At 33.5% G+C, this 26,769-nt stretch overlaps 1 protein-coding gene across 8 annotated transcripts in view; it reads right to left on the bottom strand.

Moving 5' to 3' along the window:
• The window catches only part of TPR (translocated promoter region, nuclear basket protein), a 64,650-nt gene that overhangs the window by 35,950 nt on the left and 1,931 nt on the right, over nucleotides 1-26,769 (bottom strand). For 4 of the 8 annotated variants that reach the window (XM_089909800.1, XM_089909814.1, XM_089909807.1 and 1 more), the window contains exons 3-23: nucleotides 26,307-26,411; nucleotides 24,309-24,382; nucleotides 22,656-22,752; nucleotides 21,442-21,545; nucleotides 20,943-21,107; nucleotides 13,672-13,764; nucleotides 13,152-13,232; nucleotides 12,984-13,071; nucleotides 12,108-12,248; nucleotides 11,612-11,703; nucleotides 10,981-11,178; nucleotides 8,739-8,846; nucleotides 7,519-7,745; nucleotides 6,687-6,883; nucleotides 6,110-6,243; nucleotides 5,873-6,021; nucleotides 4,690-4,852; nucleotides 3,260-3,394; nucleotides 2,608-2,748; nucleotides 1,476-1,641; nucleotides 279-445 (exon numbers count right to left, since the gene is read on the bottom strand). In XM_089909800.1, coding sequence (XP_089765926.1) covers nucleotides 279-445; nucleotides 1,476-1,641; nucleotides 2,608-2,748; nucleotides 3,260-3,394; nucleotides 4,690-4,852; nucleotides 5,873-6,021; nucleotides 6,110-6,243; nucleotides 6,687-6,883; nucleotides 7,519-7,745; nucleotides 8,739-8,846; nucleotides 10,981-11,178; nucleotides 11,612-11,703; nucleotides 12,108-12,248; nucleotides 12,984-13,071; nucleotides 13,152-13,232; nucleotides 13,672-13,764; nucleotides 20,943-21,107; nucleotides 21,442-21,545; nucleotides 22,656-22,752; nucleotides 24,309-24,382; nucleotides 26,307-26,411 — 2,825 coding nt within the window. The remainder of the gene's footprint in view (nucleotides 1-278; nucleotides 446-1,475; nucleotides 1,642-2,607; nucleotides 2,749-3,259; nucleotides 3,395-4,689; nucleotides 4,853-5,872; nucleotides 6,022-6,109; nucleotides 6,244-6,686; nucleotides 6,884-7,518; nucleotides 7,746-8,738; nucleotides 8,847-10,980; nucleotides 11,179-11,611; nucleotides 11,704-12,107; nucleotides 12,249-12,983; nucleotides 13,072-13,151; nucleotides 13,233-13,671; nucleotides 13,765-20,942; nucleotides 21,108-21,441; nucleotides 21,546-22,655; nucleotides 22,753-24,308; nucleotides 24,383-26,306; nucleotides 26,412-26,769) is intronic. The other 4 variants (XM_089909821.1, XM_089909825.1, XM_089909830.1 and 1 more) reach the window with 1 other exon arrangement.

The raw sequence follows: 26,769 nt of genomic DNA, 5'->3' as shown, positions 1-26,769 counted from the left end.
ATGCATACTCAAAAGACAAATAATCTCACCTACCTCCCACTCACATCAACATTTCATCTATACCTTTTCTACAGCAATACAGTTTTCATGTTTCACAAATTTTGTGTGATCTTTTTGTTTGTTTTATTTGGCTTATTAGACTCAAGCACTCTTAAGAGGTAAGTGCAATGATGTCAGTCAAATCCATACTTTTACACAGTGCCTTACACATAGCAACAACCTAACCTAAAAAAAAAAGTTAATAAGTGCACGCCAACCGATTTCAAAATTGTATATACCTGTTTTTCCTTGTTGAGGGACTCTTCCAAACTAGTAACCATTGCACGATACTGTTCCACATTACTAGTGCTTGTTTTGAGTCTTTCCTTCAGGTCATTCACCTGCTCTTCTGCCTGCTTTAGCTGACTCAGAAGGTCATCCACATCTTCTTTGATGCTAGGCTGACCTAAAAGGTTTAACAGCTTTCTTAAAATGAACATTTTAAAAGATATTAGAGATGACTGTTATCAATCCTGACTGTGAAGTTAGGATTAAGGCTGAAATAAGTAGTTAACTACCTAAAAAGTATATTTCAACCCATACTGAATACCAAAATAAAAACAGGTTACTATCAGTATGTTATTTCTTCAAAAGAACTTTGCTGTTACAAATATTTTTTTTAAAAAAAGATACTTAAAAAGAGAATACAAAATATTTCCACTAAACTGAGACAGTTACTTGCAGAAATTACCATTCTTAATTTATTTAAACGTTGTTTATTCCAAAACACTACACCTTCATCATTTAGTGCAATTTTCATTCTAAAATTCATGGAAAAGGAAGAAATTGCAGATTAGAAAGAATGTTTTCATACCATATGATAACAAGAAAGAAGTATTGGATAATTATATATATATATACTATATATATCACATATACACATATATACTTATGTTTTAAATTTCTCTTCTATTAAGAAATAAAACCATGTAGAAAATCTGGACACAATGGCTTTGCATTTGAAATAATGTATTGACAAAGAGAAGCAAAACCTAATGAGAAAATCTTTTACCTGCGGCTATCAATGAGCAAAGATTAGAAATGTTGCTCTAAAAGAGACCAAGCCAATCAATTATTTCTGTAAGTGAGCCATATCATTACAAATTCAACAAATAACCTCATCTCGAAAGCGAGAGTTAAAAATTCAAATATTAACCCTCCACAAGAGAAACATTCTTAAAGTATCAGTAAAATGGTTTCAATAATTGGAAAACTAAGAGCATATCTTGGTCAGCTGCCATATGTACAACTATTCTGAGTCTTCCAAGTCTGCAAATTTATTAATCTAAGTGGAAAACTGAGCTTTACTATAGGAACAATAAAGGTTTTTTGTTTTTTAAAGCTTTTGCTAGTATCCACAAAGAATAGGCTATTTATCTACAGGATCTGTTATAAACCTAAAGAGGTACTTTTTATCAGCCTACTTAATTATTTACCTTTACCAGTTCTCTGTGAGGACTGAGAAGCAAGCTGGACTTCCACATTACTGAGGTGCTGTTTCAATGTAGCAATTTCCTTTTGAGCATTTTTTAACAGTTCTTTTGTGTTAAGATGAAGATTAGTCTCAGTATCCAGCTGTCTCTTTGTATCTAAAAGTTGAACCTATAAGAAAAAATACATTAACCCTACAAACACTTACCTTTAAGTTCTTAAGTAACTAGAGGTTCAAGTTATCTTTTTACAGAACTTTAACACTCTGGCTAAAACAGGGTAACAGAGATGAGATTTATCTCCCCATCTGAAACAACCAAAATCAAAAAAACAAACAACAACCAAAAAACCCCAGACAAAACACATTAGAACAACTGTGATACCTGAGTCAGGAAACAAAAGAGGTGAACCCTACAATTTCCCAGCTTATTGATTTAAGAGTGTGCAGGCTAAGGCATAGGGAAAGGGAAATGAGGCCCACAGGATTCCTGAATTGAGAACATAGAACTGAGAGTAGAAGGAGGCTAGTTTGAATTCATAAGACAGACTATCAGAGAGAAGAGAGCTGCACAGAGTACTGTGATTTGCACAGGATCCCTCTTGAATATTCAGCAAAATTGTGATCAGTGCATGCCTATGAAATTACCCTAGACAGGGTAAAGAATCACCCAAAGAGACTGAATGAAGACTCTCTGGTGCTCAGAGAGAGTTATTAGGAATAAATAATGCCTGTTTCCAGCAGCCTGACTGCAAAAGCTCTTAATTCACTGGGCACTGGGACTAGTAGTCAGGAAGATACTGGCTTGGTAGCAGTGAATAATTAGTTCTAAACTGAGCACTGCTTTGGGCCTGCCTAATAAATCGTACAAAATATATTCAATAGAATCAAACTATTTTCAATGAACTTTACTGCATTCCAGAACAAAGCTCAAGATTTATAGAAATACAGAAATATCCAGCACCCAATAGGATAAAACCCAATCAAAAATTACTAAGCATACAAAAAGGCAAGAAAAACTTAAGAGTCTGTAAGAGATCTCTTCAAAACTATGCTTCAACATGAGATGACAGTTTATCTACACACCAGCTTAATTTTTAAACATAAACATTCTATAGAAATTCAGAACACAGACTCACATCTAGATTTCTAGTAAGTGTATGCCTTTGTTCCACCTCATTTTCTAACTTCTTCTTTAGATGGGATATCTCATGTTCCAGTTTTTCTATCTGGCTACTAAGCCTTTGTTTGGTTTCTGTTTCAGATCGTTCCAATATTCCCTAAGGTAAAAAAAGATTTTTGTTATACTTAAGAAAAAAGTAAACCCCCCCACCAAAAAGAAAACCCAAAGGCAACAGAAAATTATGGGAATACAACTCATTTCTACATGAATAGGTTAATATCTAAAACATTTACCAAGAAGGTATTTTGACATTTTCCATACTAAAACATCTATTTAATAGGGAAAATAAAAACCATATTACCAATGGCCATTCAGATTTCTTGAAGTTTTAAAGACTATAAACCAAAGATTTAATCTTGTACGCAATTAAACTGTACAGGACTCTAAATATAGACCTGAAGATTAAAACTGCCAATTGCATGGCTTCAGTCAGTTTTCTTTAAATGTTTTATTTAGAATATTGACGTCTTAATAAACTTCAAATTCAATGATCATAATGCATGACGAAAATGACATGAATTTTCTCATTAAGAAACCTGAGAAAATACAATGTCAAAATTGTTCAAATATAACTTAATTTTTCTACATGTCCTTTTTCATTTGGTTACCTGAATTGTTTGCAGATTAGTTAGCAGCAAGTTTTGCCCTCTTTGTTCAGCCAACAAAGATTCTCTTTGCTGAGAAAGACGAACCTCTGACAATTTAAGCATTTCCTTTTCCTTTTTCAAATTTTCTGCTCTTACCTTGAGGCAAATACAAGTTAAAGAAAAAATATTGAAAAGCAATGTGTCAAATGTAATAACACAGTTATAAAATTAAAATGATTCTTCATTACTACATATTTCTTAATGTTAGAAACTAACAGTAGAGACTACATCTCTTCACTATATAAGGAAATACAACTCTTAGTTTCATGTATTGAAATATGAAGCAAATACTGGAAATACTAATAGATCAAAGGAAAAAATCTTGCAATTACCACAAATACTTACACTATCTTTGCTCTAACAAATCAGACTTTAAAACAAACAATAAAAAAATCTAAAATGCCAGAGTGTAAGAGGCAAAACTGAAAAATTGTGCTATAGTCATACCTGCATACTATTAAATTATGCAAGTTTAGAATCTAAGCTTGGTTTCTAAGTATCTGTTTGAAAGTGCTGACTGATTAAACTTTTTTTCCCCATAAAGACTCTGAGTTTCATGGGATATAGGAGGGTTCACTGAAAATCAATATCCTCAAATATTCATATTTTCAGGGTGAGTCAAAAACTATCAATCATAAAACTTACTCCACCAGTTTGAAAAAGTGCTGCTGTCTAGTCTCCACAAAGGAGTGGGTACAAGACAAAAATGAAAGAATATAGCCAACAGAATTAGAAAAGCTAGGTTTTAAGTCCCAACCAACCCATCTCTCATCATGGCCCCAAAACAGGCAAATTACTTAGCTTCTGCGTCTGTTTCTCGATAGGCCAAATGGGGGACAACTGTACCTAGTTCATAAGTAATGATTAAAAAGCTGTGAGAGACAATTTTATAAAAAGTAAAGCATTGTATGAAAATTTACCTTCAAAGAATTTAGAATTTAGTTGAAAGTACTGTCAATTTCTGATTGACATTTATATTCATCATTCATTTCATCAATTATATTTTATTCATTGAAATTCAGAAATATAATTCAATGCTAATGAAATTTTTATACTGTCCTTTATTAGAAATAAGAATGGATAAAATATTCACCCACTGCCTTTGTTGCAACTAGAGCAACAGTGACTTACAAATTTATTTTGAAATGGAAAATCTGTAAGACAATCTTAGTCTAGACAAACAAACTTCTTTCCCTCTCTAGTTTTATTAGAAACAATCACCCAACTGATCTGATGGACAAGTGGATGCCTGGAAACTATTTGATAAAGACATGTAATTCACAAACCTCAAATATCTACATTACACCAACCAGTAAAAGCAAAGTAATAATTAAAAAACAAGTGTCAAATGCAACTTATAACGCAAGTGAGATGCCGGAAATTGGTCTCACTTCTGCAACAGCTAGCTTTTCATTAGCTCCTCTCAAATCTTGTGTCATTGTGTTGATGATCTGTTCCTGCTTTTGAGTTGCTGCAGTGAGTTTCTGATTTCTCTCGTGCAGGGATGTTATTTCTCGACGATATCCTTCAACATTATCTTGTAGCATTTCATAACTTATATGAAAAAAAAAAATTCCATAAGCAACTGAAGTACTATATCCTAGCTTAGTTCCTTGATTTTCACAAGAACTTAATTTTACATGATTAATAATATGAAAACAGTGGCCTGTGTAATAATGTAAAAATCTCCATTCTTTTTTCTAAATTCCACATTTAGCAGTCAAATTCAAATTCTAATTAAGCACAGTATTTCATGCTGAATTAACTTTTTAATCTTACTCATTTACAAGTATTCTAATCATATTCAAAATAATGCCATATAATGTTGATACACGAGACACCCATCACAATACAGTATGCAATTTAAGATATTCACTCATGGTTAGTGATGGATTTTTGCCAGTCCTTTTTTTCTCTCTAAAATTCTTCATGTTATTTTCTTATGTGCTTGAAAGCTTAGAAAATGGCTGGCTAGAGCTATCAACATAGGAAAAAAAAAGGTGCTTTTATTGGGATATCAAACTGTTGGAATGTACAGAAACAACTGCTTGTCATATACTTACAAAAACAGTTTGACCATGTAGTATACAAAGAAATAAGTTTTTTCCTAACTTGATAAACTAACAAGTATTCAATGGCTCTGGTAATAACTATGGAATGAAATTTACCATTATTCCTTTGTTAAGTGACCAAGAAAGTGAATTTTCCCAAAATTAACTCGCTAGAGCCTGCTTCTCTTCTACCTAGACTAGAAAAGGCTGAATTTGCTCATAGTTCTCTTATCTTCCTTACTTAAAATAATTAACTCCTATGGAAACAGTATCTTCTTTAATCTCAGGAAGGAAAAATAGCAACATTCCTTACATGAACTTCAACTTAACTAAATAACTACGTGGACTCCTTAGCAATATCCAGGATAATCATTAACCAAAAGTAAAAAATGAACCCCTGTACATCTCATCCTGGATCAGAATCCACCAAAAAAAGTAACACTATTGCAAATTAACACTTGAATTTGATTCAACTGAAAACTAAGTATACCGTTTAGACTTAATTTTTGAAAAGAAAATTTACCGTTTAGAAGCAAAATCTAGCTGGGTAGAAATTTTGGTATTTTGTGATCGCAAATCTGTGACTTGCTCCTGAAGTTTCTCAAGCTGCTCATTCTGCATTTTTTCATTATCTGCCTTTTCTTTTTTGTAGTTCTCAAAAATTTCCTGCAACTAAATATTGGAGAAATTATTAGAAGATGATAGTCCATGTTCTCAAAAAACCTGACCCAAGATAAAGCTGTAAAGGTGGGGTCTTTACCTGTTTAAGGGCAGCCTTGGCTTCTATAGCCTCTGCTGACTCAATTACAGGTACTGGAGTAGGAGTGGCAACAGTCTGTGATGTGCTTGAACGTTTTTGAGTTGACACAAGAGAACTATCATCTAAGCTTGAAGCTTCAGAAACGTAAAAAGAATGATGTAACATTTCTTCACAAAATGCGTCATTACCAAAAAACAAGCTGACTCATTTAAATGAAATCATAAGATTATAGAAATTATGAGACAAAGAACCTACTAAACAACTTATTAAAGTTATTTATGACTTCTAGTTAAATAAAGGTAATTTTTGCAGATTAAATGTCAAAACATAACCAGAATAAACACTGTAATTCATTGCCTCTCAGATGCATATTTTTCAACAATGATCAGCATTTTTCTTACCTAATATACTTTAGAATTGATGACGTGCTATGATCACTTATATATAGTAGTCAAATTTGAAGTTTGCACTGTTAAAGTAGATACTAGTTATATTGCAAAATCCATTCCCTAATATACATTTCAGAAATATTTCCCCAAAATACTTGGAAACTTTTAAGATACGTATAAAAACCTACCTTGTAAAGGAATGGTAACTCCTGTTGTCTGTGACAACAAAATGCGGTACATATCACGCTGACGAACTATGGAATCAACAAGCTGCATTTGATGTCGCCGTGATTCACGGAGTTGCTCCAGTTCAGCGAGGGCGCTCTCAAGTTTGAGCTGAAGCTCAGTTATTCTGCAGGAAAAGAAATCAGTCTGTTTCACAGGACTGAGATTGAGAGGCAGTCATAATTTCTATTGCAAATTGACTAAGCATTTTATCGCCTATCATTAAGCACAGTATTTTCATCTCTCTTATCCTTTCTTTCTTCTGCTGCTATTTTAAGAATCACTTTTAAAACCCCCACCATATAGGACACAGGCACTCACCAACGTCATCTGAAAAATTTGTTTGCAAAAATTAAACCAATTCCACTGAGTCCAAACTCCAGTCTTCTTACTTTCATAGCCATTCTTCCTCCTCTAGTACCAAAACCATTTTTTCCCCAAAAATTCTTTACTGTAATTCCTTAAATATCTTCTCCATGAAGCCTGGCCTGTTCCCTAAAATCTAGGCTGGGTCTCATACCCTACGCTCCCATGGATAGGCTCATCTATTACAGCACTAATCACACTGAACTAAAATTATCTATTTATTGATCTTATTATCTATTTTATCTATTATCAGTCTCAACCACAAACTAAGTTCCCTGAGAGTATAATTTTTGTTTTTTTGGGTATTGTTGCTCAGCTGTTTTTTTTTTTCTCCTTAATCACTATATTCCCAATATCCAGCACTGTTAGGGGCACACAAAAGGTTTCAATAAATGTTTGCTGAATAAACCAAAGTAGTCTATTGCTTACTTGGATGAAGTTGTTTCTTGTTCTTCTCTTTCTCTGGTTTCCCCAAGTTCCCGAAGGGCCACTAAGAGACGTTGATTTTGCTGTTGAAGCTCTTCAATGTTTCTGTAAGATACTAGGTGCTGTGATATTACTTCAGATGAACTACTTATATCAGCAGAGCTTACTTCCTCATCACGGATTACATGGTTACCCCTCGCTTCTTCAAGTTCCATTAGAAGCACTCTAATCTAAAAAAGGGTTTTAATATGTTATCAAATAGTATTGGCTTTGATTCTGGAAATGTTTAGAAGTAAAAATTTTCAAATGACAATGTTACTTTATGAACACTGTCAACTTAGTATTAAATTATCTTGAAAAACAAAACATCAAGCTTATCATTTTAGATATTAAGGCCTAAATAAAGAAAACCTTAATGAAAAAATTTATTTTTCATTTCTATGGACGTACATAATGAAAACTACTATTTTTTTAAAAAACAGATTCCAGAAGCATGGTTCCATTTTTCTAAAACAAAGACCAAATAAAACACACAGAAATATATACCCATTTTGTGTGTGTGTGTGTGTGTGTGTATGCTTGCACTCACATGCTTTTATATGTGTTATGTGGTGGGGCAGAAGGGGAGCATGGAAAATAGATGTTAATTTCATTCATGTGAAATTTTTATCTATGTTTGTGTGTACGTGTGTATACCCACACACAAAAATTAGGGTAAAATATATGAACAAAACAGACCTACATTTCCAAACCTGTTCAGTTAAAAAAAAAAGTGGTACGGTAATGCATTTATAGATGCATATACAAAATGCATGATTTTATTTTAGTAAAAACAAAGAATGTTTACATATGTTTACATATGCTCTTGTGTATCTGTACATATAAGAAGACGTGAAAGAATACACCATTGGTGAAAGAATAACACCATTCTGTTAACTCTGGGACTTGGGCAGGGGGAAGAAAACTTTTATTTACCTTTGAATTACTTCATTTATTACAACCAGTACCTTCAATTTGAAAATTTATCAAACACGTAAGGAAAAGAAAAGGGGGAGCAGCTACGGGAAAACGACGACTAGGTTGCAATTCTGCTAGAGTGGTTTCTTAGTTGATGAGAATTTCATATGTGCTAGTTCTACCTTACATACCTGCAAACAGATTCAAACACTACTAGGCAGTCAGTTCAGGGAAAAAATACAGGAAAAGAAACAAAAAATTCTAACCTGTTGTGAAAGATCTTTTATTTGTACTTCCATTCTTTGATTGTCTCTTTCAAGCACAGATGAATGTTTATTGGCTTTATCTGTGCCCTCCTGCAATCGCTGAATCTCCTTTAAAATGAAAAGTCAAATGAAAATTGTTTTTCCTTCTAAGATCTATATAAATATCAGTTACACAAACAACAAAAATATACAGTGCTCAAATACCACAGTAATCAACTTATAAAAAAAAATATTCTATATAATATACTAGCCTCTAAAGAGAAATTTCTTAAAAATAGGAATACATGTATTTCTTAATATCTCAAATATTGCTCATTATAATGTTCATCACTGTACGATAACGATGAGGAATTCCCCCTAAGTTAACTGTGAACTACAATGTTACAGCCACACCAAATTCATATTATTATCAAATGATATCAGAGAAATACTCTCAAAAGCTTCGTTACTAAGACAAAAACAAAGGACTGCATTACAATGATGATCATTATTATACTATCTGGAAATAAATGTTAAAAGTAAAAAATGTTGGGTAAGATGCATAAAAAACTTGGTTTTATTAAAAATGCATCAGGAATTAATTCTAAAGAAGCAGCAGCCAATGTAACAAGGCTGTTAAAAAAAGGAAAGAAATTACAGCATATTGCAGTGCTCTGTAAAGTTTAGCATCACAATATCATTAGGGATTTAGGGGCACAGTTTTGAGGAGCTTGATGTAAGCAAAAAATATCTTTGAAATCTTATGTTTTATCTCAAATTCATACAAAATTTGCTTCTTAATGTACTGTTTTCACATAATAATGTTTTACACACTATTCGAGTGAAAGATGGCTCATATTTTTCCTGGTGTTTAAAGTACCTCTGAGCACAGTGCCCTCAGGGAATATGGATAAACCAATTTCAGCTGACAAAATGAAGCAGGCAAATATTCATGAAAGATGGTAACGACACAAATCTACTGAGTTCAAACTGGGATAAATTAAGATGCCAAGGAAGGAAGTAATTTGGTTATAAAGCTCTAAGAATCTAACAAATAAGCACCACAGAATCTAGAATGGACACGATGTATGTTATGGACAGAAGATTCAGCGATGAAAAACATACAGAAATTATCTTTAAAGTCTTCGGCAGTTATGAAAAAAGTCTGTATTTATTACTGTACCTGTATGTTAGTGATGAATTAACAAATAGGTCTTCCCCACAATGAACAGCTGCTATTATCTGATTTTTAAGCCCCTCTACTTTACTACCTCCTTCAGACAATAAGCTCCAAGCAAAATGCTCACTCTCAACAGTGAGAAAGTCAAGTAGATCCAAAGGACCTCGTTTTAAACCACATCAAAGGGGCAGAGGTGTGTCTAAAACCTAATATTCTGTCAAGGCAAGACTGCTAGACATCATTTGATTTAGGAGAAAGAGACCATTAGACACAATACACCCTGATTTAAACTGACATCTAAATTGTAATAACAACAGCAACAAAAGTTTAAGTTGAATTAAGGATACAATTTATTTATACAATATATTTATACTCTCAAAAAAATTTATCAGTTTAGATACAAGTTGATTTAACTGATTTTCCCCAATAAAACTTGCTTAATAAATTTTGAAGATTTCTCAGTAATAACAGTTGTATCCTAAAAACAACATTATCAGCATATAAATACTCTTTTTAAACCATTACCTATTAAAAAGGAATCTTAAGAGGTAAAGAATATTTACAAGCTTCTTTAGTACTTCTAATATGCAAAGGAACAGTAACAAAATAATGTATATAAAGATTTGCCAAATTGTGAAACGATATTTAAAAAAAGGAATTCTTTTCAATGATAAGTCAAACAATATTATCATTTCTAGACAGAATATCAGAATTGCCTGACAAAAAATGCCTATTGCTAAATTTAGAAAGGTTCTATTAACAGAGATTGTTATTTTAATCTGAAGAGTAAACCAGGGAGATTTGGCTATTTATCATCCACTAGAGAACCCTACAGAAATCATCCCAAATGTCTTAAAAGATGCTAAAGGTTTTCAATGTTAGCTGAATAAAGATAAAACATTTTGCAATTACAGATGTTTAATAATGTAATGACAAGTTTTAAAATATATAATTACCCTATCACTGAAGAAGTGGTTAGCCTTTTAACTTAAATTCTTTAATTCTAAGAAAGAACTACCCTATCTAGTAAATGGTTTCTCATATGTATTTTTTCTACAGTTAAAATTTAGGAATGGAACCAACCTTCATAGCTTGTTCAAGCTTAACAGATAAACTTGCCACAGCTTTCTGGGCACGTTCATACTCCTCACGTTGGCGTTTCAAAATTGGTGCTTTGGCTTCAACTTCTTTCACTATTTCATCTAGATACTTATTAATTCTTTTGTTCTCTAGTTTCTCCAAAAGCAGCTGATCCTGAGTTTCCACATAAGCATTATACAGCTGAAAGAAGAAGAGGGGTCATTTCAAACCTAAGCATAACAGATATATACAGTTTGTCTAGCTTCTTCATAAACATTCATTAGCAATTACACAAGATGGAAATGTTTACTGTATGTTACACAGAACCAGGAACCAAGAAAGCCTTTCCTGGGGACTTCCCTGGTGGCACACTGGTTAAGACTCCACGCTCCCAAAACAGGGGGCCCAGATTCGATCCCTGGTCCGGGGACCAAGAGTTTGCATGCCACAACTAAGGAGCCCATGAGGCACAACTAAAAACAAACAAACAAAAAAAAAAAAGTAAGAAAGCTTTCCCTAAAATGATCTGTTAATCACTAGGCAACTTTAAGAATAATTTTTCTGGGGCATAAGTGTCAGAGAGATGTGAACACTTTTGCTGAAGGCAAATAACAAGATTTAATACCATTTTTACCTCAGTTAGCTTCATGCCAGGTTTCACTATCTTAGCTACGGCTGCTGCAGTAGGAGACATGGCTGCAAGCTCTTCTTCAGACAAGATGGCCCCTGTGCCAACACACAGAAATCGAGTATATTTTTGTAAAATTTCAAAGTAAAGCCACTAATATTTCTTACAAGTAAAAGTGATACCTACTGTACATTACATATAAATTCCTATGAAGACTATATAAAATATGACAAGTAACAGAATTCTAAAAACCATGCAGTAATTATAGTTAAAGCTATTCTGGAAATTGACACACAATTATGTGTGATCAAATGGTACTTATACCTAACAATACAATAAAGATACAGATAAAGTAATGCTGAACTAAAAATAAATAAATTGTAATGCTATAACTTAATGAGTTTCCTACATCACAACAGAACACTATTAGTGAAGTTAAGTGAGGACTACGTAGGGAAGTTCTAGTATTTCAAACCTTTAATAAGCATCTATTAATCCATACCTTTACGTTTTGTGGCAGAAAGCAGGTCATTTGCATTCTCTAATTCCTTCTCTAATTTCCCTATTTTCTCAAGCATTTCTTTTTCCATTTGATCTTTAGATTCCTCTACTTCTAGAAGATGATCTTGTATTGCTTTATTGGCTAAAAACATTTTTAGAGACAGAACAATCAAGCACATAATTAAAATCTTTGAGTTACAGAATGTAACAGAATAGTCAGCAGACAATATTAAATTCTACAGAGGCTGTGGTTGACAGTTATTACCCACTGGAAGCTCTTGATGTACTTATAATTTCTCTGGTGTCCTTGCCTAGTCAATCTATTTCTCCTTTTGATGTCCCTTTTATAAGAGGGGAAAATAGGGGAACTCAAATTATAAAAAAAGTGGCTCTAAGTGTCTCTTTGGTTTTAATCTGATCTTAGATGTCTAGAACATAGGAAATGCCTGGAAAAGATCATACATAAATAACTTACATTAAAAAAAAGCAGGAATATATGAAATCAAAGACTTTAAAATACATTATAACTTAAAAAGTAAGGCTTATTTATGGATTAAGAGAGTACCCAAACTATAAACCTGTATGTATTTATCAAAGGAAACGTTTCAAAAATGGAAGAAAAATTTCCTATTACAAATCAGAATATATATATAAGGTTATCAAATGAAAGAAACAGAAAAATGTTAGCTACTTATATTTTCAAATATTTGCTGAAAATAGAATTTAAAATTTCTTGACCTAAGGATCTTTCTTCTATATCAAATTTTGTTCCTAATAAGGTATCTGACCTCCAAATCCAAAAATCTACAGAAGGGTAAAGAAAACAGTACCTTCTATCTAAAAACAAAATAATCTTCCCATAATTGGAAAGTCTTACCTTCTCCAGTTTCCTTCAAAAGTTTGTGTAATTCATCCACTGCTCGGGTCAGTTCATTGCTCTTTGCCTCTGAATCATCAGCAGCACTCTAAAATTTAATCTTAAAAAAGTTACCCAACATCCAATAATGCAACATTAGGACACTAAAGCATATGGTACGGTACCTACCTTGTAAAGATTAGAGAGTTTTATGTGAGCATTTAATTCATTGTGGAATTTCTCTTCCATACTGGCCTGCTGTTCCTTGGCCTGAGGGGAAAAAAAAAAAGCCAACACCAAAAACCAAATGAGAACAGTCTGATTTGAACTGAATTTAGAATGCTTATCAAATGCCAAGATAAAAAATTCAGTTTTGAAAGTAAAGAGATGAAGACTAAAACACTAAAATTAAAATCAGTTGTCATTATAGAGATAAATTATCTTAAGGATAAAATGTTAATGATATTTTTATCTTAAAGTAGGATATTTAAATGTCATTAAAATTAACCATACTCATTTTTAGACAGTACTTTGGATATAGTATGTAACTGATTCTAGCAATTTTAGCCTAGTTACATCATATGAAAGTGCCCTGGCCATTTTGTGGTACCAGGAATCGTTCAAAATATGAAATCATTTTATAAATCAATAGCTTCCTAAGTGTTACAATATTTTTGTAAAAGAGACATTTTAAACTGGTCAACTACACCTCTTTCAGTTTGGTCAACAGATCCTCTACATGCTTTTGAAGATTCTCATTTGATGTTTTCAAGCCATTCATCTGTTCTTCCATTCTAGAAACCTAGAAACAAAGAAGTAGAGTTGGTTGGGGGGAAGGATGTTGTATTAACTGAAATTAATTTGGTATAAAGTTTAGCTGCCAAGTACCAGGACTGAGTGAGCCAGAGCCCCCTAATCAGCTGCTCCTTTAACCCTGTCCTGTCTGGGTGGGGAACAGATGCCCACAGGCGACCTACACACAGAGGTGGGTCCAAATCCAAAGCTGAACCCCAGGAGCTGTGCAAACAAAGAAGAGAAAGGAAAATCCCTCCCAGCAGCCTCAGGAGCAGCGGATTAAAGCTCCACAATCAACTTGATGTACCCTGCATCTGTGGAATACATGAATGGACAACGAATCACCCCAAATTGAGGCAGTGGACATTGAGAGTAATTGTAGACTTGGGGTTTGCTTTCTGCATCTAATTTGTTTCTGGTTTTATGTTTATCTTAGTTTAATATTTAGAACTTATTATCATTGGTAGATTTGTTTACTGATTTGGTTGCCCTCTCCCTTTTTTTTTGTATATATATTTTTCCTTTTTCTCGTTTTGTGAGTGTGTGTGTATGCTTCTTTTGTGATTTTGTCTGTATAGCTTTGCTTTTGCCATTTATCCTAGGGTTCTGTCTATTTTCTTTCTTTTTTTTTTTGTATAGTTTTTAGCACTTGTTATCATTGGTGGATTCGTTTATTGGTTTCATTGCTCTCTTCTTTCTTTCCTTTTTTATTTTTTACTTTCAATATTTTTTTGTTATTTATCTTAATAACTTAATTTAATTTAATTAATTTATTTTTCTTTCTTTCTTCCTTCCTTTTTTTTCCCTCCCTTTTCTTCTGAGCTGTGTGGATGACAGGGTCTTGGTGCTCTGGCCGGGTGTCAAGCATGAGCCTCTGAGGTGGGAGAACCGAGTTCAGAACATTGGTCCACCAGAGACCTCCCGGCCCCACGTAATATCAAATGGTGAAAGCTCTCCCAGAGATCTCCATCTCAATGCTAAGACCCAGCTTCACTCAACAACCAGCAAGCTCCAGTGCTGGACACCCCATGCCAAACAACTAGTAAGAAAGGAACACAACGCCACCCATTAGCAGAGAGGCTGACTAAAATCATAATAAGCTCACAGACACCCCAAAATATACCACCAGATGCAGTCCTGCCCACCAGAAAGACAAGATCCAGCCTCATCCACCAGAACACAGACACCAGTCCACTCCACCAGGAAGCCCACACAACCTAAAGAACCAACGTTACACACTAGGGGCAGACACGAAAAACAACAGGAATTACAAACCTGCAGCCTGCGAAAAGGATACCACAAACACAGTAAGTTAAGCAAAATGAGAAGACAGAGAAACACAGGGTAGATGAAGGAGCAGGCAAAACCCACCAGACCAAACAAATGAAGAGGAAATAGGCAGTCTACCTGAAAAAGAATTCACAGTAATGTTAGTAAAGATGATCCAAAATCTTGGAAATAGAATGAAGAAAATACAAGAAACGTTTCACAAGGACCAAGAAGAACTAAAGAGCAAACAATGATGAACAGCACAATAAATGAAATTTAAAATTCTCTATAAGGAATCAATAGCAGAATAACTGAGGCAGAAGAACAGATAAGTGACCTGGAAGATAAAATAGAGGAAATAACTACTGCAGAGCAGAATAAAGAAAACAATGAAAAGAATTGAGGACAGTCTCAGAGACCTATGGGACAACATGAAATTCACCAACATTCAAATTATAGGGGTCCCAGAAGAAGAAGAGATAAAGAAAGGGACTGAGAAAATATTTAAAGAGATGATAGTTGAAAACTGCCCTAACATGGGAAAGGAAATATTGAATAAACTCCAGGAAGCCAGAGAGTCCCATAAAGGATAAATCCAAAGAGAATCACGCCAAGACACATACTAATCAAACTATCAAAAATTAAATACAAAGAAAAAATATTAAAAGCAGCAAGGGAAAAGCAACAAATAACATACAAGGGAATCTCCATAAGGTTAACAGCTGATTTCTCAGCAGAAACTCTGCAAACCAAAAGGTGTGGCAGGACCTATTTAAAGTGACGAATTGGAAAAAACTACAACCAAGATTACCCTATCCAGCAAGGATCTCATTCAGATTCAACGGAGAAATTAAAGCCTTTACAGACAAGCAAAAGCTAAGAGAATTCAGCACCACCAAACCAGCTTTACAACAAATGCTAAAGGAACTTCTATAGGCAGGAAACACAAAAGAAGGAAAAGACCTACAATAATAAACCCAAAACAATTAAGAAAATGGTAACAGAAACATACATATCGATAATTACCTAAAATGTAAATGGATTAAATGCTCCAACCATAAGACAGAGACTGGCTGAATGGATACAGAAACAAGACCAGTATATATGCTGTCTACAAGAGACCCACTTCAGACCTAGGGACACATACAGGCTGAAAGTGAGGGGATGGAAAAAGATATTCCACGCAAATGGAAATCAAAAGAAAGCGGGAGTAGCAATTCCAATATCACACAAAATAGACTTTAAAATAAAGCCTATTATAGGAGACATAGAAGGGCACTGCATAATGATGAAGGGATCAACCCAAGAAGAAGATATAACAATTGTAAATATTTATGCACCCAACATAGGAACACGTACATACATAAGGCAAATGCTAACAGCCATAGAAGGGGAAATTGACAGTAACAGAATCATAGTAGGGGGCATTAACACCCCACTTTCACCAATGGACAGATCATCTAACATGAAAATAAATAAGGAAACACAAGCTTTAAATGATACATTAAATAAGATAGACTTAATTGATATTTATAGGACATTCCATCCAAAAACAACAGAATACACTTTCTTCTCAAGTGCTCATGGAACATTCTCCAGGATAGATCATATATTTGGTCCCAAAGCAAGCCTTGGTAATTTTAAGAAAACTGAAATCATATCAAGTATCTTTTCCGACCACATGCTATGAGACTACGTATCAATTATAGAAAAAAAATCTGTTAAAAATACAAACACATGGAGGCTAAACAATACACTGCTAAATAACTAAGAGAGCACTGAGGAAATCAAAAAATACCTAGAAACAAATGACAATGAAAACATGATGACCCAAAACCTATGGCATGCAGCAAAAGCAGTTGTTAGAGGGAAGTTTATAGCAATACAATCCTACCTCAAGAAACAAGAAACATCTCAAATAAACAACCTAACCTTGCACCAAAAGCAATTAGAGAAAGAAGAACAAAACAATGCCGAAGTGAGCAGAAGGAAAGAAATCATAAAGATCAGATCAGAAATAAATGAAAAAGAAATGAAGGAAATGATAGGAAAGATCAATAAAACTAAACTCTGGTTCTTTGAGAAGATAAAAAAAATTGATAACCATTAGCCAGACTCATCAAGATAAAAAGGGAGAAAACTCAAATCAATAGAATCAGAAATGAAAAAGGAGAAGTAACAACTGAAACTGCAGAAATACAATGGATCATGAGAGATTATTATAAGCAAATATATGCCAATAAAATGCACAATCTGGAAGAAATGGAAAAATTCTAGGAAAAGCATAACCTTCTGAGCCTCAACTAGGAAGAAACAGAAAATATGAACAGACCAATCACAAGCACTGAAATTGAAACTGTGATTAAAAATCTTCCAGCAAACAAAAGCCCAGGACCAGATAACTTCACAGGTGAATTCTATCAAACATTTGGAGAAGAACTAACACCTATCCTTCTCAAACTCTTCCAAAATACAGCAGTGGGAGGAACACTACCAAACTTATTCTACGAGGCCATCATCACCCTGATGTCAAAACCAGACAAAGATGTCACAAAGAAAGAAAACTACAGGCCAACATCACTGATGAACATAGACGTAAAAATCCTCAACAAAACACTAGTAAACAGAATGCAACAGCACATTAAAAGGATCATACACCATGATCAAGCCGGGTTTATTCCAGGAATGCAAGGATTCTTCAATTACATAAATCAATCAATATGATATACCACATTAACAAACTGAAGGAGAAAAGCCATATGATCATCTAACTAGATGCAGAAAAAGCTTTCAATAAAATTAACACCCATTTATGATTAAAAAAACCTCCAAAAAGCAGGCAGAGAGGGAACTTACCTCAATAAAATAAAGGCCATATATGAGAAACCCACAGCCAACATCATCCTCAATGGTGAAAAACTGAAACCATTTCCACTAAGATCAGGAACAAGCAAGGTTGCCCACTCTCACCACTATTATTCAACATAGTTTTGGAAGTTTTAGCCACAGCAATCAGAAGAAAAAGAAATAAAAGGAATCCAAATCAGAAGAGAAGAAGTAAAGGTGTCACTGTTTGCAGATGACCTGATACTATACATAGAGAATCCTAGCAGAAAACTACTAGAGCTAACCAATGAATTTGGTAAATTAGCAGAATACAAAATTAATGCAAAGAAATCTCTTGCATTCCTATGCTAATGATGAAAACTCTGCAAGAGAAATTAAGGAAACATTCCCATTTACCATTGCAACAAAAACAATAAAATACCTAGGAATAAACATACCTAAGGAGACAAAAGACCTGTATGCAGCAAACTATAAGACACCGATGAAAGAAATTAAAGATGATACAGAGATATATCATGTCCTTGGACTGGAAGAATCAACACTGTGAAAATGACAATACTACCCAAAGCAATCTACAGATTCAATGCAATCCCTATCAAACTACCAGTGGCATTTTTCACAGAACTAGAACAAAAAAATTCACAATTTGTATGGAAACACAAAAGACCCCGAATAGCCAAAGCAATCTTGTGAAAGAAAAACGGAGCTAGAGGAATCAGGCTCTGTGACTTCAGACTATAATACAAAGCTACAGTAATCAAGACAGTATGGTAGTGGCACAAAAAGAGAAATACAGATCAATGGAACAGGATAGAAAGCCCAGAGATAAACCCACGCACGTATGGTCACCTTATCTTTGATAAAGGAGGCAAGAATATAATGGAGAAAAGACAGCCCCGTCAATAAGTGGTGCTGGGAAAACTGGACAGCTACATGTAAAGGAATGAAATTAGAACACTCCCTAACACCATACACAAAAATAAACTCAAAATGGATTCGAGACCTAAATGTAAGGCCAGACACTATCAAACTCTTAGAGGAAAACATAGGCAGAACACTCTATGACATAAATCACAGCAAGATCCTTTTTGACCCACCTCTTAGAGAAATGGAAATAAAAACAAAAATAAACAAATGGGACCTAATGAAACTTCAAAGCTTTTGCAGAGCAAAGGAAACCATAAACAAGATGAAAAGACAACCCTCAGAATGGGAGAAAATATTTGCAAACGAATCAACAGACAAATGATTAATCTCCAAAATATACAAGCAGCTCATGCAGCTCAATATTAAAAAAACAAACAACCCAATCCAAAAATGGGCAGAAGACCTAAACAGACATTTCTCCAAAGAAGATATACAGATTGCCAACATACACATGAAAGGATGCTCAACATTACTAATCGTTAGAGAAATGCAAATCAAAACTACAATGAGATATCACCTCACACCAGTCAGAATGGCCACCATCAAAAAATCTACAAACAATAAATGCTGGAGAGGGTGTGGAGAAAAGGGAATCCTGTTGCACTGTTGGTGGGTATGTAAACTGATACAGCCACTATGGAGAACAGTATGCAGGTTTCTGAAAAAACTAAAAATAGAACTAACATATGACCCTGAAATCCCACTACTGGGCATATACCCTGAGAAAACCATAATTCAAAAAGAGTCATGCACTACAATGTTCATTGCAGCTCTATTTACAGTAGCCAGGACATGGAAGCAACCTAAGTGTCCATCGACAGATGAATGGATAAAGAAGATGTGGCACATATATACAATGGGATATTACTCAGCCATATAAAGAAATGAAATCGAGTTATTTGTAGTAAAGTGGATGGACCTAGAGTCAGTCATACAGAGTGAAGCAAGTGAGAAAGAGAAAAACAAATACCGTATGCTAAAACATATATATGGAATCTAAAAAAAAAAGAAAATATGGTTCTGAAGAACCTAAGGGCAGGACAGGAATAAAGACGCAGATGTAGAAAATGGACTTGAGGACATGGGGAGGGGGAGGGTAAGCTGGGAGAAAGTGAGAGAGTGACATGGATATATATACACTACCAAATGTAAAATAGAAAGCTAGTGGAAGCAGGTGCATAACACAGGGAGATCAGCTTGGTGCTTTGTGACCACCTAGAGGGGTGGGATAGGGAGGGTGGGAGGGAGACGCAAGAGGGAGGAGATATGGGGATATGTGTATATGTATAGCTGATACACTTTGTTATACAGCAGAAACTAACACACAATTATAAAGCAATTATACTCCAATAAAGATGTTAAAAATAAAGTTTAGCTGTCAAGTAAAAGCAAAATAATCCCCCACACCCAAAAAAGCATTTTACATAAAATATGAATGTTTAAGAAAATGAAAAATAGCTCACAGAACAACATGTTTAGTTTTAGCTCAGAGAAACTCACCACCACTTCTTAAACATGTGTCTTAGGAAGGACACACCATAAAACAGTAGATAGTATGAAAATTCATCCAAGGATATGTAAGTTCTTTATTTAAATGCAAGTCAGAAAGGGAAAACAAATATCGTATATTAACGCATACATGTGGAATCTAGAAAAATAGTACCGGTGAACCTATTTCCAGGGCAGGAATGTAGAGAATGGATGTGTGGACACAGTGGGGGAAGCAGAGGGTGGATGAACTGGGAGATTAGGTTTGACATAAATACACTACCATGTGTAAAAAAGAGAGCTAGTGGCAACCTGCTGTATAGCTCAGGGAACTCAGCTCGGTGCTCTGTGATAATCTAGATGGGTGGGATGGGGGATGGGAGGGAGGTCCAAGAGGAAGGGGATATATGTATACATATAGCTGATTCACTTCATTGTACAGTAGAAACTAACACAGCATTGTAAATCAATTATAATCTGATAAAAAAAAGTAACTGGTTAATTTCCTAGGCCAAATATTTATGAGTTATGTCCTTCACATTGACCCCTAATCTTACAATATATTTAATTTGGTACTCCACTGAATAAATTTGTATAAGCTGGCACACAAATGTAAACTGTAACTAACATAAAGATACAATTTTACTAAATTACCTCCTCTTTTTTGTTTTCAAGATTACATTTAAGCTCAAGAATTTCATTTCCTTTATCTCTTCCGAGAGCCAGAAGTTCATCAGTTTTGGTCTTCAACTCTGTATTCAGCCAAGTATTCTGATTATGTAACAACTCCTTTTCTTGCTCCAAGCGTTTTTCTCGATACTAAGGAAATCCAAGAAAAAAAGGTTTACAGTTAAATATAATATATGGTTATTCAAAAGATTTTGTGTATAGCTAAGGTACACAAGCAGAACTTTTACAACAGAAATAAGTATTTGCATGGACTCTTAACAGAAAAGAGAATCAGGTAAGAACAATATGAAACAAACATCATATAAGCAAAACAGTTCAATTAAAACTGTCTTAAAACTTAATTCCCTGATATTAAAAAATATAGCTTTTAATTCATTTATAGATAACTTGCTTATATTTAAAATTTAATTTAGGTGAGTTTTAATCAAAAGTTGTATTCTGTGCATTAGAAATTGTTTCTCACCTTAACAGAAACATCAGAAGCTTGAAGTTCATCCAATTTTAACTGAAGCTCACCCTTTGTTGCATTGCTTTCTTTAAGTTTTTCACTTAGACGTTTAACATCCTCTAGAAAGGTCAGAAGAGAATGTGAAAATGATTAATGAATGGTCAGAGGAACCAAACATCAAAAATGCATCTCTAGGAATACAAACATTTATATAAGTAGTTCTCAACTCTTCTATTTTAACTTGTTTCTGCCATACTTAATCACAAATTTAATTTTAACAAATAGATGATGAAGTCAAATTCATGCATCCAACCAAGCATGTAAATTATACTGGTTATCTTATTTTAAATGCAGTATCTAAAGCTAAATATACAACATTAACATTAATTCCCTCATATTAACCAAAAGTCTATTAAAATTTCACAAATTAGCCATTTCTGAAGTTAAAAAGCAATGGTACATATTAAAACCTTACACTCAAAACAGCAGGAATATACATACTTAATTATTTTTGTATTCCTTACATGAAAGTTTTTATGAAAAAATTTAATTTTACTTACCCATTAGCTGATCAAAATCATCAACAAATACTTTGAATTAATTTTTCTGAGAATAGTTACTAATTGACTATTATTGTACAGTAACGTAAGTATTTGAAAATTCTTCCTTCAGTAGAAATAAAAATTCTGAAAAATCTTATAAAAAGGAACCAAAGGGAACTGGATACCATTAAACTGCTTAAGAGTCACATTCACTTGAATACATCAACTGTATTACATATTATATTCTATGTCTAAATATCTTATATTCTTGCTTCCTAATTCTTTCAGCCTGTGCTTTTAAATATGGGCTCTCCTTTTAGGTTCTTATATTGAATGCTTGTGGACAGCTTATACCAGCAAGTGTGTCTGTATCAAAAGGAGTTCAGCTTCTACAACTGAACATCTGAACAGTTTCCAATTTGATACTATAAATAATATTGTAGTACATAAACCTTGGTCCAAATTCCTTCAGATGTTTTTCATTTGTGTACTTGTCTATAGACACCTCTTTAAGGGCTCAGAATGATCTAGAGATAAATGAGTAGGAGAAACAACAGGATATTTCTCTGAACTCTATTCTGAGCTATGACAAACACCAGCTAATAGAAATGGACTGGGGATTAAATCTTAGCACTGTTAGAAGAGAAAGGAAAGAGTGAAGTTAGAGACTAAGGTCCTTTTTCATACCTGTTAAATATTCAAGTTCTTGAGATAGTCTCTCATTGGTTCTAATTAAGTCTCTTTTCTCAGCTTCTAATTCTTCCTTTGTCCTTGTAAACTGGCTCTGTCATATAAAGGAGTAAGCATAAAACATTTAAATAAGAAAATCAAGTTGATCAAATATATAGAAATGAACATGGAATTGGCACCTTAGTTAACATTAGCAGTGGTTTAAAAATGGTTGGTTTTCTTACTTATGGCTTATACATAAAAATGTTTAAAAACTACCCATAATCTCAACACTTCTGTTCATATTTTGGGTTTTTAAAAATTATTCTTCCTAGACTCACAAAAAAATTTCCCATGTCGCTTTTTAATCACTTGAAAGTGTCATATAATTATATAATTACTTCAACAAGCGTTTATAAGAAACTTAATTTACTTCTAATTTTTGCTGTTATAAAATAAAACTTTAATGAATATCACTGCACCTTGGCTCAAATTATTTCTCAAGAAAGATCCCCAGAAACAGAATTATTTAAAACTCTTAATATATTTTGTCAAATTGCTTTGCAGCAAGACAACGGCAATTTATAGGCTCTTCTTCAAGTCATAATTGCCAATGTGAAGCCACTTATGCCAGAAGTGAAGATTATGCTTAAAAAAAAAAAAAAAAAAAAAGGAGAAACAAAAAAATCAGTGTTAACATGGGGAGGTGAAAAATAAATACATTGTTGCATTATCTGCATTTTTCTGATTACAAGTGAAGTAGAATAATATTTCATATTGCTATTGGCTATTTGTACAGCTTCCTGTCTGGTTTTAAAAACCTTTGCCCATTTCCCCCTTTGAATAATTTTTCTTATAATTTGAAAGTAGTCATGTATTAAGGATATATATAGTCATATTTTTATTGAGAAAATACTTTCTATGATTTATTTGCTTTTTAATTCTTTTTATGTAGAAAATTTTAAATTTCTATTGGATCAAGTCTATCACTCTTTCCCACTATAAGTGTCTTCCATATATCAAATATTTTTTAACCTCCAATCAAACGCAACTTTTTAAAAAGCAATGGCAAGAGTCTAAAGGTCTATCTGATCAAAGAATCATTGGGTATGACCACTTTATTAAACAAACTGGCCCGCAATCCTTGTAATCATATTCAATCTGTTATTCTTAATCACTACTCTAAGGAAATGATTACCAATGTGGATTCACACATATCCCCAACTGTATCACAATACTTGAAATAATGCCTAGGCAATAGTAAGCATTAAATAGATAATTTCTAAAAGAATGGAAGGAAGATAGGTAGGTAAGTGGGTGGATAGACAGCCAGATGGATCTATGAATATCTACCCTACTTACAGATTTATGGCACTTATAATGCAAAAAAATTTTTTTTAAATCATGACTTAAGAGCTACACAGCTAAAAGCAAGTGTTTTTTTATATCAAGAACTTACATATTCTAATAAGTAAAAGGAATATCCAATCAATCATTAAAACATAAAATCCTATTAAGGAATTTATGTATATACATTTTTGTTAGTAGCTTCTCCTAACTGAACATATTTCATCTTCCCACTGACTAAACAACCAATAAGCACAATCAGAATAGAAAACTTCCTCAAGTATCAGGTTTACAATTAGCTTTATTCACAGGAATAACTTTTACCTGAATCGCAATACTGCGATCCTGAGCCACTTCAAGTTCTTTGTTTTTCTCAGTTAGCACCTTCAGTTGACTGTCTGGATAAAAGGAATTTTATGAACACACATACATAAGCTTAAAATTTGCGATGACAGTTTGTATTCAATGGCCACCCACACACGTTTTGAAATTAAGAAACTGAGTTTCAGAAAGGTAGAGCTGCACAACACTGCGTTCCAAATTCGTGAGTACAACCCAAATTTACTGTATTTCTAGTACAAAGTTTTAAATATGCTATCCTGTCTTCAAAATCATATTTGTGATCATTTTAGCCAACATTTTTAGGAAAAAGTATTTGCAATTACCAATTTCCTTATTTTTCAATGACATCTTCTAAATCAATCGTAAAAAAGTGAATTAATTGTATTTGCAAATTCAAAAATTAAGTGGAAAAAGACAAAATCAAGAGAATAAATCATAACATTTAAATGTATACAGAGTATACATTTCAAACATGAAATGTATACAGAGTAAATCACAATAATGGATAACTAATTCAGCTGGTTTACCACGCTAAAAAGAGCTATGCTTGATACTGAATTTTCAGTCCCACAATCTCTACTCATAATGGGCTATCTCCCCTAAAGTTTCTCTTCTAAACATATTCCAATAATTAGGAAGATGATACTTTCTGAAACTTTCTTCTACTGAAACACGTCTATGTTATGTGCTGGTAATTTAATGAACAAATTCATTATTATTACTTCCAAGTTAAACAATTCGTTTATTAAAAGAAAAACAAAAAACCTGCTAAATTTGTCCAAATTTTCTATGTCATTTTAATGTTATTTACTGCTTCCAAACTAAAAAAATATAAAAATATAAACTGTACACCCCAGGAAGGCATGTCTAACTAGGTTCATCCCCATCTTCTCCTCCCTCTCCCTTTTCCAGATCTCATAAAAGAAGCTGGGATCACAGTCATTTTCTTGAAATTTTTTAGCACTATTGCTCTACAAACCTTTTTTTTTATGCCAAGACAAAACTGTGTACAGGTGATAAATCAGATGTAGCTACTCAAGTATTCATACCCTCATTACACATGTATACATACCATCATATGTATACATCACGTTTTAAAAATGAGATGTGCCAAAATTAGTTGAAAAGTGTTTCGACTCAAACATACAGCCGATGGGCATGGACTTGGTTAAGAAAGAAGACTAATGTTTCAGCCATTCTCTTAATTATTAGCTTCTTGCATAACCAATGAAATTAAAATCCACCTATACCTAATAACAAATATTATGCCCATACTCTATAAAGATCTTCCTGACATTCGCTTTTTTCTCTGTAAACAAGGCACAAAAAACACATCATCCTCCCAAGAAATGTCAGGACCTTTAAGATCTTGTGTACTTTCTAGGACTTAATGATGTAAGAAAATTAATTAAGAAGAAAAATAGCTGTTCATCTTTCAATGGAATTAGGCCTTAAAGAGGAAATTACATCCTGAGGTTCATAAGTAGTTATAAATATCATAACAAGAGTTAAAACATGAATATAATAATGGAACTAATAGGCTTTAATTTTTCAACAACATAAAAATAATTAAGTCACTCTCTTTACTTTTTCAGTTGGATGATGCTTTAGCCTTTTCAAAATGCTTTCATATATACCTCATTTGACCTGTACAGCTGTTTAAGTAGATAGACAAGTGGCTCTAGCCATTTTATAAACAATAATCAAACACTGTTATGATTTACATATGACATAAGAGTTTTTAATAGCAGTCAGAATTAGAACCCATGCCTCCTGACCATTAAGCCCTGGACTCTTTCAAAGTCTTTACCACTGAATGAAAAAAAATCACACTGAAAGAAAAAAACATGATATTACCAGAAATGAAAACAAGGACAATCAGTATTTTCATATACAGTAAATAAATGTTTCCAAAGCATACAAAGGAGGATCTGAAGACCTCAATACTCTAATATTAGAAAGATATAATTAAATACTTACTGAGCTTCTCCAGCTCAAGCCGCAAGCTTTGGCACTCTCGTGTTTCATTCACAAGTCTCTCCTGACTGTGGGACAGCCTCTTCTCTATCTCAAAGTACTGTTGTTCTACAGATGATCAGAGGGAAAAAAAAAAAAATCAAACATACATGTACACACTGTCGACACTGCTACTTATTTTTGATAACCTTGATTTTAAAATTTAAGACATAGTATTGGGACCCACACTCCAAATAAGAGAGAATTTGAGTAAAGATAAATAGATCGAGTACAGAAAAGGACTTTAATCCAACATTTCCAACTGACATATGTAAAATGACAAAAGAAAATAAGGCCTGAGAAGGTTTTAACAAATTATTTTTCTGCCTATTCCACAAGATTATGAAATTCTTCAAGGCAGGCAACATGTCTCATTTATCATAGTATTTTCCCCACACATCAGTAGACTTCTTAGCATAAAGCAGAC

This window comes from Delphinapterus leucas, chromosome 1 (genome assembly GCF_059928025.1).
Source record: "Delphinapterus leucas isolate spDelLeu-1000000601 "Yukka" chromosome 1, BTC_Dleu_Yukka2, whole genome shotgun sequence".
Classification (NCBI taxonomy): domain Eukaryota; kingdom Metazoa; phylum Chordata; class Mammalia; order Artiodactyla; family Monodontidae; genus Delphinapterus; species Delphinapterus leucas.
This window is presented reverse-complemented; position numbering and strand designations above follow the sequence as displayed.